The sequence below is a fragment of the Echinops telfairi genome, unplaced genomic scaffold (assembly GCF_000313985.2).
Source record: "Echinops telfairi isolate 266 unplaced genomic scaffold, ASM31398v2 ScPeMD7_3;HRSCAF=10, whole genome shotgun sequence".
NCBI lineage: Eukaryota > Metazoa > Chordata > Mammalia > Afrosoricida > Tenrecidae > Echinops > Echinops telfairi.
In genome coordinates, this window is record NW_022103899.1 from 4345061 (window position 1) to 4362568 (window position 17508).

General features: G+C 49.7%; 1 protein-coding gene across 1 annotated transcript in view; it reads right to left on the reverse strand.

Moving 5' to 3' along the window:
- The window catches only part of TTN (titin), a 315644-nt gene that overhangs the window by 34532 nt on the left and 263604 nt on the right, over positions 1 to 17508 (reverse strand). Inside the window, exon 278 of the mRNA XM_045294579.1 lies at positions 345 to 17450. Within this exon, the coding sequence (XP_045150514.1) occupies positions 345 to 17450 (17106 nt within the window). The remainder of the gene's footprint in view (positions 1 to 344; positions 17451 to 17508) is intronic.

The following is a 17508-nucleotide window of genomic DNA, read 5'->3' on the forward strand; positions in this document are numbered from 1 at the left end:
GGCATAGAATTCGAATGAAAAGTCAAGCGACCAGGAAAAATTATAAAATTTACCCTAAGTCCATCATGAGTATAAAAAGGAAGATCAAGATGAACTATATCACACAGATTTGGTACATTATACATAGGCTATCAAATTCAAATTTACTGAAATGTAACATATGCTATCCAATTTGAGTCATGCAAATTTCCATGACTTTTTTTTTAAGCAATGAAACTGTCTGTATTAGAGATTTAATTTTACGTGAACCAAAGCATTTCAGATTAAACAGTGACTAAGTAGGGTGGTTGGCACGGTCACAATGAATATGTGTATGTGAATTTGCCTTGTTCTTAAAAACCCACCTGTTATCTTTACTCCCTCCTTCGTTTCGGCTGGTACGCCAACACCGAATTCATTCTCTCCAGCGACTCTGAAGTAATAAACTGCTCCTTCTTGTAAATTGGTCACTTTGTAGGAGAGGCGATTACAGTTGTTGGTCACAGAGACCCATGCTTTCTTGCTGGCCTCACGTTTTTCCACGTGGTACTTCTTCACGGGGGCCCCGCCATCATTTTCGGGAAGATCCCAGGATAGCACGGCAGACTCTTTGGTTACCTCTTGGACAGTAATGTTGGCTGGAGGACCAGGGGAATCTAAGACTTTGACAACTAAAGTCAGCGAAGCAGAGCTCAAAATGTTCTGAATCATCAGTGTGTACTTTCCAGAGTCGTTTCTGTTGGCATTTTCGATCGTAAGTGATGTGCGGCAGTCTTTGGAATCAATGTAAGCTCTAGTACGCAGATCAGTGTCAGGCTTGCTCCAGGAGACGTTGGGTACTGGTCTTCCTCGGAAAGGCACCGTCATGGTGAATGAAGCACCGGCCTTGACAATCAAGGTCTTTTTCATTTCGCTGTCAAGATCAAACACAGGTTCCTCTTCCCTTTCCTTCACTATCTGAGGATCGGAGCTATCACTGGGATCACTAGCACCGACCTTATTGACAGATCTCACTCTGAAAACATACTCGGCCCCTGTGGTCAGTCCATTTACTGTACATTCTGTACCTCTTAAGCTGTGAATGGCGGTTGTCCAGTCAGTTTCATCGGACTTTTTGTATTCGACAGTATATCCAGTTATTGGGGCCCCACCATCAAACAAGGGCTTAACCCAGCCAATAGTTATACTTGTCTTGCTGGAGTCCACAATTTTGGGTTTCGATGGAGGAGATGGTAAGAACACTGGGTCTTCTGCCCGGATTAAGGGAGTGGTTTCACTTGGCAGGCTGAGACCAGCAACGTTTTCTGCAAAAACCCGATACTCATATTCACATCCTTCCCGAAGTCCTGTTGATTTCACTCTCAGGTCATAAACTGGCTTTTTGTTGACACGCACCCACCTTAGGCTGTTCTTCTCTCTCCTTTCAATGAGGTATCCAGAGATGTCACTGCCTCCATCACTTTCGGGTCTGGACCAGCACAGGGTCATGAAGTCTTTGGTCACGGATGTAATTTCTAAAGAGGTTGGTGGGCTCGGAACTGTAAATGGATCCAGCGCCTTTACAGCCACACTCTCAAGGGGCTCGCCAACACCATATTTATTAACACCAGTGACTCTGAAAATGTATTCGTTGCCTTTGAGCAGCCTGGTTACTTTACAGGAGGTTGTCCTTAACTCCCCTTCACATATTGTCCACGCCAGATGGCTCGTTTCACGCTTTTCTACGATGTAGTAGTCGATGTCTGCACCTCCATCTTCTTGGGGTCGTCCCCAGGAGAGAGAGCATTTCTCTGCAGTGAGACCGTTTATTTCAAGCGGTCCTGCCGGCGGGCCAGGCTTATCAAGGACCCTGCAGTTGACTGCCATGGACCGAGTTCCGGCCACATTCTTCAGGGTGAGTACGTACTGCCCGGTGTCTCGCCTTACACAGTCCTTAACTGTTAGCGAAGTATTAGAGTCTGTCGAGACGATTTCTGTTCTTGCCCTTTCTTCAATTTCTTTACAATCTTTGGCCCAGGAGATGACTGGTAGAGGCCGCCCTGCGATGTCTGCATTGATCTTTAGGACTTCTCCGGCTCTGATGACAATGAGGTCTCGGAATTTGACATCCATCATAATTCTGGGAGCCTCGACATCATCTTTCACTGTAATAGGTCCAGTGGACTCGGATGGCTCACTAACTGAGTCAGCAGCATTCCGAGCAAAAACCCGGAATTCATACCGCTGATCCTCAGTGAGTTCCGTCACCTCGAAGTACGTTTCTAGAACGTTGGTAAAATTGCACTTCAGCCACCGGCCATCTGGTAGTTCGCGGCGCTCAATAATGTAGCCTGTGATCTTCGATCCACCATCGTAATGCGGTTTCGACCACTTAAGCGACACTGATTTTCTTGTGATGTTTGTAACTTCGGGTTGCCCAGGAGGGTCACAAGGATCTCGTGCAGGCACCGGCTCACAAGATTTACTACATTTGCCAATTCCGGCAATATTCACCGCATACACACGATACTCGTACAGGAGCCCTTCGTCAAGGCCGGTCACCTTCATTTGTGTATCGGAGATGAGGGTTTTATTCGCTTTCGACCAAAGAATGCTGCTTCTTTCTTTGTACTCCAGGTGATAGCCAAGGACTTGACTTCCTCCATCATTAACGGGCATGTGCCAGCTCACGACCATGGTCGACTTCGTGGCCTGCACAACTCTAGGAGTGCCAGGAGGGCCTGGGGGGCTGAAAGGATACTCAGCAACAACAGCTGAAGACTCACTGTAGGAACTCTTTCCATAGCGGTTTTCGGCACAGACACGGAACTGATACTCACTGCCCGTCGTCAGGCGAACGATTTTAATGGATGTTCTTGCAACTGCTTGGGAGACGACTTGCCAGGTTGTAGAAGTGGTTTCTCGCTTTTCGACAACGTAATTGCTGATTTGGCAGCCACCGTCGTATTCTGGAGGGTTCCAGGAAATGGTTACGTTGTCACAGCTAACATCATCGATACGTATGGGTCCTGGAGGTCCTGGTCTGGCAAGAACAATGACCGTAAGAGGCACTGTTGTCGAGCCAGCACTGTTAGAAACACACAGTTCGTAAGTTCCAACATCTTCCCTTGAAGCATCCTGGATGGAGAGGGACGTTACAGTCTTTGAAGAAATGACATTGACCCTAGTGGTTTCTTTAAGCAGCTGGCCGTCCTTTGTCCAGCTGACCGTGGCTTGCGGTCTTCCTTTGAATGGCACATCCACCTTAAGCTGTTCCCCAGCCTTGACATGGAAAGTATTGAAGGGAAGCTCAACGGAAGGCTTTATTTCGATGTCTCTTGCGATGACTGGCACCCCCAGTTGTCTCGGGTCACTTCTTCCTTTTTCATTGACTGCAGCGACCCTGAAGACGTACTCCTCTCCCGCAGTCAGCCCCGACACAGTGGCTTCTAGGGTCTTCACCTGTGTGCACGTGCTCCATTTTTCACTTCCTTTTGTCTGCATTTCAACGACATAACCGGTAATTTTGCTGCCACCGTCACTTTCTGGCTTCTCCCACTTCATTGTGGCTGTATTACGGGTCACGTCGACGAGAGTGACTCTTCCAGGTGGGAGGGGTGGTTCCGACACCTTAACGGGTTCGGTGGTTTCAGCCGGCAAGCCAATCCCATATTCGTTGGAAGCCAAGACCCGGAAGTAGTACGAACACCCTTCTTGCAGGTTTTCAATTTTAAACGTGTTCTTGGTGCAATTGCTGGTAACCGTTGCATAGGCTTTCCTCGTCGTTTCTCGCTTTTCGACGATGTAGTTGGTGATCTTGGCTCCGCCGTCGATGAGTGGCGGTTCCCAGGCGAGGGTCACCGCGTCTTTCCTCACCTCTCTCACACTCAGATTCACGGGGGCGCTCGGTGAGTCCAGGACCCTGACATTCACGAAGGCGGTTTTGGAGCCGCTATTATTCTCCAGGGTCAGATTATACCGACCGCTGTCAAATCTAGTGACATTGTCAATCACCAACATGGTGTATGAGCTGGTCACCTCCACCTGGGCCCTCTCGGTGAGGGTGCCTTCAGCCTTTTCCCACCTAACCTCCGGCTCCGGTCTACCCTTGATCGTGACAAATAAACGCAACGTGGCACTTGCACGCAGGACGACGACTTTTCTGAGATCAGCATCAAGTTCTATTTCTGGTGGCTCGATCCTTTCCTTAGCAACGACTGAACCAGGTATAGTTGCAGGTTCCCCGACACCTTCCGAGTTGATGGCGCAAATACGGAAGTTGTATTCAGTGTTTTCCTTAAGCTTGGTCACGGTGAACTGTTTGCCTTGCAGTCCTGTTGGTGGCGTGCAAGTTGTCCATTCATCGGCCGCGTTTTCTTTGACCTCAACAATGTAACCTCTCACTGGGGCACCGCCATCATAAATGGGCTTATTCCAGGCCAGGGATACAGACGACCTGGACGTGTCCGTCACTTTGGGATTGCTTGGTGGGCCTGGTGGATACAGGGCATCACAGGCACGATAGAAAACGGACGGCTCACTGGGTTCCCCCACACCAGCTGCATTTTCAGCGGCAACTCTGAACTCATAGGAATGGCCTTCGGTCAGGCCAGTTACTCTGAATCGAAGGTCTGTCAGTGTTTTCTTGTTGCACTTGGTCCATCGAATGCTTTCTTTGTCTCGTTTTTCGAGAACATAGCCCTCGATTTCAGCACCTCCATCATCCACTGGACGTGTCCACGTGACTACCATTGAGTCTTTGGTGATGGCCGAGACCTCAGGTGTGGAAGGAGGACCTGGGGGCTTATAAGGGTTACAGGCCATAACAGGTTCGGATTCCAGGGGCTCGCCAATTCCGTACTTGTTCACAGCCATGACTCGGAAAATGTACTCATTACCAGGAAGCAGTTTAGTGACTTTGTAGTTTAGGGCTTGGACCTCGGTTGAGACTTGGGTCCAGGAGAGTCTGCTTGTCTCTCTCTTTTCAATGATGTAATGTGAAATATTAGCACCGCCATCTTGCAGAGGTGGGTGCCATGCCAGGTAACATTTTTCAGCAGTGACCCCTGAAACTTTTAGAGGCCCTTCGGGTGGCCCTGGCCTGTCAAGTACCTTTACGGTGATGGGTATAGACTTCGTACCTCCAACATTGCTCAGTTTCAGAATATATTGTCCTCCATCGTTCCGTATGCAGTCTTTGACCACTAGGGTGGTTTTCTGTATAGTGGACTTGATTTCCATCCTCGCAGCGGTTTCCTCGAGTTCTTTGCCATCTTTTGACCAAACGACATCAGGTACAGGTTTGCCTCGGATATCAGCTTCAAGAACAAAAGTCTCTCCTGCGTGAACAACGATGACATCTTTGTATTTGGGATCCAGCGAGGCATTTGGTGCATCGATTTCATCTCTCGCAGTAATGGCCCCGGTGCTTTCGGACGGTTCACTGAAGTTGCCAGCTGCATTTCTTGCGATCACTCTAAATTCATACCTTTGGTTTTCTACAAGTCCGCTCACCGTAAATTCCGTTTCTAACACATTAGTAAAGCTGGCTTTCATCCAACGGCCATCAGGCAGGTCTTTCTTTTCTACGATGTACCCTGTTATTCTGCTACCACCGTCGTAGGCAGGTTTCTTCCACTTCAGCGTGACGTTGTTTCTTGTGATGACAATGGCCTCAGGGCGACCAGGTGGGTCACAGGGGTCGCGAGCAACAAAGCATTCAGATACTTTGCTGGGCTTACCGATGCCCACAATATTCTCAGCAGAAACTCTGAACTCATACTCAAGGCCTTCGTCAAGTCCAGTGGTTTTGAACTTGGTGTCTTGAATGGCAGTCTTATTTAACTTGACCCACAAAATACTGTTCTTTTCTTTCTGTTCCAGGTGGTAACCGATAACCTTGCTGCCTCCGTCATTCACTGGCTCGTGCCATTGCACAAGCATTTGATCTTTTGAGATGGATGTCACAAAAGGAGTCCCAGGAGGTCCAGGTACCTTAAAGGGATATTGTACAATAACTGGCTTAGAATCCAGAGAGGTACTTTTGCCATACCTGTTTTCAGCGAAAATTCTAAACTGGTATTCAGTGCCGGTCTTGAGCTTGGTTATTTTAATTGTAGTTCTGGCAACGGTGGCTGATACCATCTGCCAGTTGGTGGTGGTTGTATCTCTCTTCTCGACAATGTAGTTGCTGATCTGACAGCCACCGGTATATGCTGGAGGTTCCCAAGATATCACCACAAAGTCCGCGCTAACTTCGTCGAACCGAACTGGTCCAACTGGGGGTCCAGGTTTTTCCAAGATGATCACGCTGAGATTTTCTGTTGCTGTGCCTGCACTATTGGTGGCCGTTACGGTGTATTTTCCAAAGTCGTCTTTGTTACTCTCCTTGATGTGCAAAATGGTTGAGGTCGCCGTTTCATCAACGTTTACTCTCGTGGTCTGTTTAAGAGGCTCACCATCTTTGACCCAAGAAACCTTAGGTCTTGGTCGGCCTATCACCAGGATGTCGATGTTCAGATCTTCTCCAGCTTGGACGCTATAGGTATTAAACGGTAACTTCAAACTAGGCTGTATCGTCAGGTCCTTGGCGATGACCGGGACACCAAGCACCCTCGGATCGCTTTTCCCTTTCTCATTGTAAGCCTTGATGCGGAACTGATACTCTTGCCCAGAACTCAAACCGCTAACGACTGCATGACAGGCTTTGGATTCGGCCACCACACTCCATTTTTCGGTTCCTTTGGGCTGCATTTCAACAATATACCCGAGGACTCTGCTACCACCATCGTGTTCAGGTTTCTCCCACATAAGGGATGCACTCGTCTGGGACACGTCGGTGAGGGTCACCTTCCCTGGTGGGGAAGGAGGTTCGGCAGCTTTCACGGCATCGACGGTTTCCACCGGAACACCCACGCCGAATTCATTCTCGGCCATGACTCTGAAGTAATAAATGGCTCCCTCTGTAAGATTCTCAACCCTAAAGCTGGTTTTGCTGCACTTGCTGCTTACGTTGGCATATGCTTTTCTGGTTGACTCGCGCTTGTCGATAACGTAGTTCTTGATCTTTGCGCCGCCATCAATGACGGGTGGTTCCCACACCAGAACGGCGTAGTCTTTTCTCACTTCCTTGACGGCCAGATTCTGCGGGGGTCCTGGAGTGTCGAGAACTTTCACAGTGACGAACGCAGATTTGGTCCCACTGCTGTTTTGCAGTGTCAGAGTGTATTTTCCGGCATCGTTTCTGTCACAGTTATCTATCGAGAGTTGGGTATAGTTTAATCCTTTCTCAATTTGGACCTTATCTGTGAAGTCACCCTCCTCTCGAGACCAAGTGATCTCAGGGGTTGGACGACCCTTGAATGGGATGTGGATCCTGGCAGATCCGCCCGCTCTCACGACTATTCCTTTCCTCAGTTCGGAGTCAAGGTCAAGTTCGGGTGCCTCAAGTTTATCTTCTGGCTTCACAGTGCCAGGAACCGATGCAGCGTCACCTAAACCCACCTTGTTGAGGGCACACACTCGTATTTTGTACTCTTGGTGTTCAGTGAGTTTGGCTATTTCGTATCGAGTGACCCTCAGGCCAGTCTGGGGCGTAGCTATTTGCCAGTCATCGTCTTCTGCCTTACAGAACTCCACTACGTACCCCAGGATCTCACTGCCACCGTCATAGATGGGCTTGCCCCAGGCAAGTGTAATAGAATTTTTAGTGGTGTCGACAACGTGGGCATTGGTGGGCGGGCCGGGTTTGAATACCGGATCACAAGCCTTGTAGTAAACCGTAGCTGGGCTGGGTTCCCCAACTCCAGCGGCGTTTTCCGCAGAGACTCTGAACTCGTACTCATGGTCCTCTGTTAATCCCGTGACTCTAAGACGCAGATCAGTAATGCGGCGTTTATTACATTTGATCCACCGGATGCCACTCCTGTCTCTTTTCTCTACAATGTAACCGATGATCTCACTTCCACCGTCACTGTCTGGGCGGTTCCAGCAGACTGTCATGGAGTCCTTGGCAATGTTCGTGACTTCCAGGTTTTTCGGTGGCCCAGGTAGCACAAATGGATTTTTCATTAGCACCGGCGCAGACTCTAACGGCTCTCCAACACCATATTTATTGACAGCCATTATACGGAAAACATATTCATTGCCTTCCAAGAGTTTGGTAACTTTCAGAGAATTGGTCACCACCTCTGAAGACACAACCGTCCAGGCAAGTCGGCTGGTTTCTCGCTTTTCAACAACGTAGTGAGAAATGTCACTGCCGCCGTCTTGGAGCGGGGGAGACCAAGTTAAAGTGCACTTTTCACACGTGACTCCGGTGACCTGGACTGGCCCTTCTGGAGGCCCTGGGCTGTCTAATACTTTCACATTAACTGGGAATGACTTTGACCCGGCAACGTTGGAAGCCCTTAAAATATACTGCCCCCCGTCAATTCTAATGGCGTCTTTGACAACCAGTAAAGCTTTACAATCCGTATTCTTTATTTCGCATCTGGCAGATTCTTCAACTTCTTTATCGCCTCTTAACCACTCAATGGTAGGCAGGGGCTTTCCGTGGACATCAGCCTCGAGCCTGAACGTTTCCCCAGCGTTGACCACAATGGTGTCTCTGAATTTGGGATCCATTGAAATTCTTGGGAGCTCAACTTCATCTTTGGCAGTGATTGGCCCAGTGCTGTCGGAGGGCTTACTTACAGTTCCAGCTGCATTCTTTGCAATGACTCTGAATTCATATCTTTGATCTTCAGTAAGGCCGGATACAGTAAATTGAGTTTCCGTGACGTTTGTGAAGCTGGCTTTCATCCAACGACCCTCAGGCAAGTCACGCTTCTCTACAATGTAGCCTGTAATCATACTGCCACCATCGTATGCAGGCTTTGTCCACTGTAAAGTGATTTCGTTTCTTTTAACCATTATGGCTTCTGGGGTTCCTGGTGGGTCACAGGGATCTCTGGCAACGTAGCACTCGGAAGTTTTGCTGGCTTTGCCCACACCAACGATATTTTCAGCATAAACTCTGAATTCATACTCAATGCCTTCTTCAAGATTGAGGACTTTAAATTGGGTGTCATGAATAATCGTCTTGTTGACTTTTGTCCACAAAATACTATTTCTTTCTTTTCTCTCAAGGTGGTAACCTATGACTGGGCTCCCACCATTATTAATGGGCTCGTGCCACTGGACCACCATGGAGTCTTTGGAAATGGCTGTGGCAAATGGTGTGCCTGGAGGGCCTGGTTCTTTGTAGGGATATTGAGCTACAATGGGCTCTGACTCCAAGGCAAAGCTTTGTCCATATCGGTTTTCAGCGAATATTCTGAACTGGTACTCTGTGCCCGTTTTCAGTTTGGTCACTTTGAGCGTCGTCCTGGCAACAGTAGCAGAAACAATGTCCCATACGGTGGTGGTGGTATCTCGTTTCTGCACGATGTAGTTGGTGATTTGGCAGCCTCCTGTATATAACGGAGGGTTCCAAGATAAGGTGATGCTTTCAGCACTGACTTCATCAAATTTAACAGGTCCTTTTGGAGGGTCAGGCTTATCTAGAGTTATAATGTCAATAGATGCTGCTTTCTGGCCAACAACATTGGCAACTGTGATTCCATATTGTCCACCATCATCCTTGTGACTTTCCTTAATGCTGAGTACAGTGAGGTCAGTGGAATCGGTGACATTGATTCGGGTGGTCTGCTTCAGTGGAAGGCCATCTTTAGTCCAGGTAACGGTTGGTTTAGGACGCCCAGAAATCGGCACTTCTATTTTCAAATCCTGGCCAACCTGGACGCTGTAACTGTTCAGCGGAGGCCTGACATCTGGCTCAATCACCAGATCTTTAGCGACTATAGGAACTGCCAGGGACCTAGGATCACTTCGTCCCTTTTCATTTACAGCCACCACTCTAAAGAGATACTCTTCTCCTTGAGTTAGGTTGGTAATTACCGCTTCCAGGGTCTTCACTCGTGCACACTCGGACCACTTGTCACTGTGTTTAGCCTGCATCTCCACAACGTACTGGATGATTTTACTGCCGCCGTCGTGTTCCGGCTTGGTCCAACTCAGGGAGACACTGTTTCTGGTGACGTCATCCACGGTTATTTTTCCCGGAGGTTGTGGGACTTCAGCAACCTTAATTGGATCAGCAGTGTGGGCCGGCAGGCCAATGCCATACTCATTCTCCGCGGTGACTCGGAAGTAGTAACTACAACCTTCTTGGAGTTGATCGATTCTCCAGGAATTCTTGTGGCAGTTTGTTACCACAGCGGCATAGGATTTCCTTGTGGCCTCGCGTTTTTCAACGATGTAATTTTTTATTTTGGATCCCCCATCCAACAGAGGAGGTTCCCAGGTAATGGATACCGAATCTTTGGTGATATCTGTGACCTTCAGGTTGACAGGCGGACTTGGGGTGTCCAGGACTCTCACAGTGACAAAGGCAGACTTTGTCCCACTGCTGTTTTCTAGGGTGAGAGTGTATTTCCCACTATCATAGCGGTTGACGTTGTCGAGCACAAGAGAGGTGAAGCTGCTGGTGACATCAATGATGGCTGCATCGCGGATGTCGCCGTCCACCTTCCCCCACTTAACTTCCGGTGTGGGACGGCCTTTAATAGGAACAAATAACCGTAAGGAGCCACCGGCCCTTATATTTATAATTTTCCTTAGTTCGAGATCGAGATCGATGTCGGGCGCTTCCAGTTTTTCTTCCACCATCACGGGGCCCGGGACATCAGCGTGCTCCCCGACGCCAGCTTTATTGACGGCACAGATACGGAAGTGGTACTCATGCTTCTCCAGCAGCTTCTCTACTTCCACGTTTGTTTTATTGATTCCGGTCGGTGGAGTGCACATTGTCCACTCACCAACACTCACGTCACACTTTTCCACAATATACCCTTGGATTTCACAGCCGCCGTCGTAGATTGGTTTGCTCCACGAAAGGAAAACGGAGGATCTGGTAATATCTATGACTTTGGGGTTATTTGGCGGCCCTGGCTTATAAACAGGATCACAAGCCTTTTGGTAAGTGGAAGGCAGGCTGGGCTCGCTAAGTCCGGCGGCATTCTCCGCTGAGACCCTGAATTCGTAATTGTGATTTTCGATGAGTCCGGTGACCTTCAAGCGCAACTCCCCAACCAGACGCTTGTGGCATCTTGACCATCGAATGCCCTCTTTGTCCCGTTTTTCAAGAACATATCCAAGAATTTCACTGCCCCCATCAGATGCTGGCCTGTCCCACACAACAGTCATCGAGTCCTTGGTCACTGCTGTGACTTCTGGGGCCTTGGGTGCAGCTGGCACTACAAATGGGTTCTTGGCCAAGACAGGCTCCGATTCAAGAGGTTCGCCAACGCCGTATTTGTTTACCGCCATTATACGGAAAATATACTCATTACCTTCCAGGAGTTTTGTAACCTTGCAGCTCAGAGTTTGCACATTGGCATCCACCACCGTCCAAACTAAGCGGCTGGTCTCTCTCCTTTCCACAATGTAATTTGTGATGTCACTGCCCCCGTCTTGTAGTGGGGGTTTCCAAGCTAGCAGGCACTTTTCTGCAGTAACTCCTGATATGGCAACGGGTCCTTCAGGTGGCCCTGGTCTGTCAAGGACTTTCACGTTCACGGTGGCGGATCTTTCTCCTGCAACGTTTTTGGCCGTCAGTACGTAATTTCCACTGTCGGCGCGCCCTGCGTCTTTGACACTGAGACTGGTGGCAAAGTCGGTGCTCTTGATTTCTACTCTGGCGGTGTTGGAAAGCTCCTGGTCACCCTTGGCCCACCGAATGGCCGGGATTGGTTTGCCGTGGACGTCTGCCTCAATCTTGAAGGACTCGCCAGCATGAAGTACCAGCGTGTCTTTGAATTTGGGGTCCATACTGATCCGCGGTGGCTCGAGCTCATCTCTAGCTGTGATGGCGCCAGTGCTTTCTGAAGGCTCACTGAACACGCCCGCAGCATTTCGAGCTATCACCCGGAACTCATATCTGTGGTCTTCCACTAGGCCGGTTACTTCAAACTGGGTCTCCATGATATTCGTGAAACTGGCTTTCATCCAGCGGCCCTCGGGTAGCTCTTTCTTCTCAACCACGTACCCAGTGATTTGGCTTCCACCATCGTAAGTGGGCTTCTTCCACTGAAGAGTCACAGAATTCCTGGTGACAATGATGGCCTCGGGCCGTCCTGGTGGATCACAAGGGTCACGAGCTACGTAGCATTCCGATACTTTACTCGGCTTGCCTGTGCCTACTATGTTCTCAGCGGAGACCCTGAATTCATATTCGATGCCTTCTTCGAGGCCAGTAGTTTTAAACTTGGTCTGGGGAATAGGTGTTTTGTTCAACTTAACCCAGAGGATGCTGTTTCTCTCCTTGCGTTCTAGATGGTAGCCAATGACTTTGCTGCCTCCGTCGCTGACCGGCTCATTCCACTGGACCTCCATGCTGTCCTTGGAAGAGACTGTGACAAATGGCGTGCCTGGAGGACCGGGGACTTTGAATGGATACTGGGCTACGACAGGCTCCGAGGTGAGATAGGTACTCTTCCCATATCTGTTTTCAGCTGCAATTCTAAACTGATACTCACACCCAGTCTTTAATCTGCAAGCCTTGATCGTTGTCCTGGCCACAGTGGCTGACACAATTTGCCAGGTGGTTGTGGAAGTGTCCCGTTTCTCTACGATGTAATTATTGATCGAACTTCCGCCATCGTACTTTGGTGGGCCCCACGAAAGAGTAATACTGTCAGCCGTCACTTCATCCATTTTAACCGGGCCAGTTGGAGGGCCTGGTTTGTCAAGAACTATGACGTTGAGGGTTTCGGTAGCTTCGCCAGCTGAGTTAGTCAGTTTGACGACATAATGCCCAACATCTTCCCGGCACGCTTCCTTAATTGTCAACAGCGAGTTGTTTTCTGTGCTCTCTGCGTTGACTCTCGTGGTCTGCCGCAGCGGGACGTTATCCTTATGCCAGGTCACAGCCGGGGGAGGACGTCCAATGAATGGAACATCAACTTTCAGGTCTTCACCAGCCAGTACCGTGAAGGTGTTGAAAAGGAGTTTGAAGGCTGGTGGGATGACAAGATCTTTCGCAATCACAGGCACGCTCAGTTGTCTGGGGTCACTGATACCCTTTTCATTCTTGGCTGAAACACGGAAAGAGTATTCCTCACCCTGAATTAATCCTGTGATAGTGGCTTCAGTGACTTTGACCGTGGCGCACGTGACCCATTTGTCACTGCCCTTGCTCTGCATCTCCACAATGTAGCCGAGAATGCGGCTGCCTCCGTCGTGCTCGGGTTTCTCCCAAGAGAGCGACACGCTGTTTCTTGTGACATCCATCAAAGTGATTTTCCCTGGAGGAAGGGGTCTTTCTGACGCTTTCACGGATTCTGTAGTTTCAGCAGGCAGGCCGATGCCATATTCATTTTCGGCCAGAACCCTGAAATAGTAACTGCAGCCTTCTTGAAGCTGGTCCACCTTCCAGGAGGTCTTGTGGCAATTTGTGGCGACCGTTGAGTAGGCTTTTCTGGTTGATTCCCGCTTTTCGATGATATAGTTCTTTATTTTCGAGCCTCCATCGATGAGAGGCGGCTCCCACGTCAGTGTGACCGAGGCCTTGGTGACCTCCTTTATCTTCAGGGCCTGTGGAGGGCCCGGTGTGTCCAGCACGCGCACATTGACAAAGGCAGACTTGCTGCCTGAGCTGTTTTCCACAGTGAGTATGTATTTGCCGCTGTCGAATCGGTTCACATTTCCCACAATGAGAAGCGTGTAGGAGCTTGTGGATTCAATGCTGGCTTTATCTAGAGATTCTCCATGCTCACGTGCCCACTTCACCTCAGGAGCAGGCCTGCCTTTGATGGGAACAAACAGTCTCAGGGTACAGCAGGCTCTGATAGTAACAACTTTGCGTAGGTCGGCATCCAGTTCGATCTCTGGAGGCAGCATCCTTTCCTCCGCCTTTGGAGTCCCAGGGACCAGTGCGGGTTCCCCAATTCCTTCAGAATTCATGGCGTAGATGCGGATTTTATATTCCTGATTCTCTATGAGGTTGGTGATGGTGTACGAAGTTGCCTTGAGCCCGGAGGGTGGCGTGACGATGTGCCACTCATCTTCCTCCGGCAGGGCAATCTCCACCATGTACCCGGTGATCTCTGAGCCACCGTCATAGACAGGCTTATTCCAAGCGATCGAAATGGACGATCTGCTTGTGTCCAGAACGCGCGGATTGCCCGGAGGGCCAGGTTTAAACACGGTGTCACAGGCTTTGTAAAATGGACTGGTAGCACTGGGCGCACTCAGGCCAGCAGCATTTTCAGCCGTGATCCTGAACTCATATTCGTGACCTTCTGTGAGTCCAGACACTTTGTATCTTAAGTCAGTAAGAGTCCTTTTGTTGCACTTGACCCAGCGTTGCCCACCTTTATCACGCCGTTCCACAATGTAATTGGTGATTTCGCTGCCGCCGTCCGAGTCAGGATGCCCCCAGCAGACAATCATGGAATCTTTGGTAATGGTCGTGACCTCGGGGTTTTTGGGAGGATCGGGGGGTCCGTAGGGATTCACCGCAAGCACGGGCTGTGATTCCAGTGGCTCCCCAACGCCATACTTATTTACAGCCATGACGCGGAAAATGTATTCGTTGCCTTTCAAAAGTTTGGTGACCTTCAGCTTTGTTATCGGGACTTCGGAGGCTACGTTGGTCCACGCCAATCTGCTGGTTTCCCGCTTTTGCACCACGTAATGATCAATGGAGGCACCGCCATCATCCAGCGGAGGCAACCATGACAACACGCACTTTTCGGAGGTCACTTCGGTCACAGCCAAAGGTCCTTCCGGAGGGCCTGGTCTGTCGAGGACCTTGACGTTGAAGATGTGTTTGGCAAAACCACCAGGATTAGTTGCCGTGAGGGTATAAGCACCGCTATCTCTCCGTGTCGAATCCTTGCACACCAGATTCGTAGAGAAATCTGCAGTTTTTATTTCTAATTTTCCCGCGCTTTCAAGCTCTTTTCCATCTTTGGTCCACTCCATTGTGGGCGGTGGGCGGCCCGACACGTCAGCTTCCAGCTTGAAGGCATCACCTGCTTTTAATATGACGGTGTCCTTAAATTTAACATCCACCATGATCGTTGGCGCTTCAATGTCATCTCGGCATGTGATAGCGTCCGACGGCTCCGACGGTGGACTCATGGCACCAGCAGCATTTTTGGCAATCACACGGAATTCATATGCAGCATCTTCTGTGAGGCCGCTAACTGTAAATTCATTTTCCAAAATGTTGCTGAAGTTGGCTTTCAGCCACCGTCCATTCGGAAGGTCTCTCTTTTCAACGATGTAACTTGTAATCTTAAAGCCTCCAGTATATTCAGGCTTGGCCCACTTCAGTGTTACGGTGTGTCTAGTAATATTGAGAGGCACTGGTTTCCCAGGGGGGTCGATGGGGTCCAGAGCAAGCATAGGCTCAGAAGGCTTGCTCGGCTTGCTTTTGCCTGCCAAGTTTTCTGCAATCACGCGGAATTCATATGCCACCCCGTCTGTAAGGCCACTTGATTTGAAAATGTTGCCTGGTACTAACGCTTTGCTCACAGTCTGCCAGAGAATACCATTTCGTTCTTTTCTCTCAATGTGATATCCTAAAATGGGGCTTCCCCCATCAGAAAGAGGCTCATGCCAGCTAATTGTCATTGAATCTTTGGTGACTGCAGTTACCTGGGGGGTACCAGGAGGCCCAGGGACCTTAAATGGATAGTTGGCAACTACGGATGTCGATATGATGCCTGGCCCAACTCCATATCTGTTCTGAGCTTTTATGCGGAATTGATACTCCATTCCGGTAGTAAGGCGAGTGGCTTTATAGGTGGTCCGTATAACGGTGGTTGCTAACTCCACCCATGTGGTACTGTCAGTTTGTCGCATTTCCACCACATAGTTGCTTATCGGTACCCCTCCATCGTTCTCAGGGGGCTCCCAAGAGAAGGTTACAAAATCAGATGAAACTTCATCAAATTTGATCGGTCCAGTGGGTGGTCCTGGGACATCATGGACTTGAATGGTAACAATGTCGCCAACCTCTCCTACAATGTTTCTTGCTGTTAGTGGATAAGGCCCACTATCGCTTCTTAGACATTCGTTGATGTTTAAGATGGTTGACGTTGCAGTGTTTTCAACATTCACTCGCTGTGTCTGTTTAAGAATTTGGTCTCCTTTTTTCCACGTGACAGTGGGCTTGGGTCGACCAAGCACTGGAATCTCCACCTTGATGTTGTCACCGGCTCTGGCAATGACCAATTTCTGGTAGATGCCGCGGAGATCCAACTCCGGAAGCATGGTCTGTTCCTTGACTATGACGGGTCTGCTCTCCCGAGGGGCGCTTCTCCCGGCGCTGTTCACCGCCATCACTTGGAAGGTGTATTCCTCCCCTTCAGTGAGATTCCGCACCACGCACTCTAACCCCTTCACGGTGGTGATGTGGGTCCACTGGTCAGAGCCCTTTCTCTGGGCTTCGATCACATAGCCGGTGATCTTACTGCCCCCGTCGTGTCTTGGCTTCGGCCAAGCCAGGCTGACCGTGCTCTTAGTTATGTCCATGATATTAAGGCTGTCTGGTGGTGACGGTGCTTCGGAGGCTTTGACGGGCTCTGTTGTTTCTGCTGGCTCACCAATCCCATATTCATTTTCTGCCATCACGCGGAAAAAGTACTCGCACCCTTCAGACAAGCCAGTGACCTTGTATGTGCACTTGTGGCATTTGGTGGTGGCGGTGGAGTAAGACTTCCGCGTGGCCTCACGCTTCTCCACGATGTAGTTGGTTATCCGTGAGCCCCCGTCTATCAGAGGGAGGTCCCAGTGGAGGGTGACACTGTCCTTTGTGATGTCAGTAGGCCGAAGGTTGAGAACAGGTCCCGGTGTATCCAAGACCCTGACGTTAACAAAGCCGCTTTTCTTGCCAGCAGGGTTTTCGATGGTCATCACGAATTTACCGGTGTCGTATCTGTTGCACTCTGGGATGATCAGGAGAGTGAACGATTCCGTGTTTTCGATGTTGGCTCGGGTTTTCAGGTTGATGTCATCTTTGGTCCATGTCACCTCAGGGGCAGGACGCCCTTTGATCGGCACAAAGATTCGGATACTGAGCCCTGCTCTGACCACAAGCGTTCTCCGCAGCTCCGCATCTAGTTCAAAGTCAGGAGCCATCTCCCGTTCGACAATTTCCACATTTGGAACCACTGCGGGCTCCCCAACGCCTGCATCGTTGATGGCGCTGATTCTGAAGTTGTATTTTTCCTTAGTGTGAAGATCGGGCACAACAAACTGAGTGATTCTGAGGGCGGTTCCTGTCGTGTCCTTCGTCCAGGCCTCCTCCCCTACTTTCTGATGCTCCACAATGTAGCCGGTGATTTCCAGGCCACCATCGTAATGCGGCTTGCCCCAGGCCAAAGAAGCAGATTTCTTGGTAGTGTCGGTGACGCGGGCATTTGAAGGGGGTCCTGGGGGATCTGAAAAAGAAACCAAAACAAGTAAACGTGTGTCAAGAGTTTGGTCTCTGGACACACT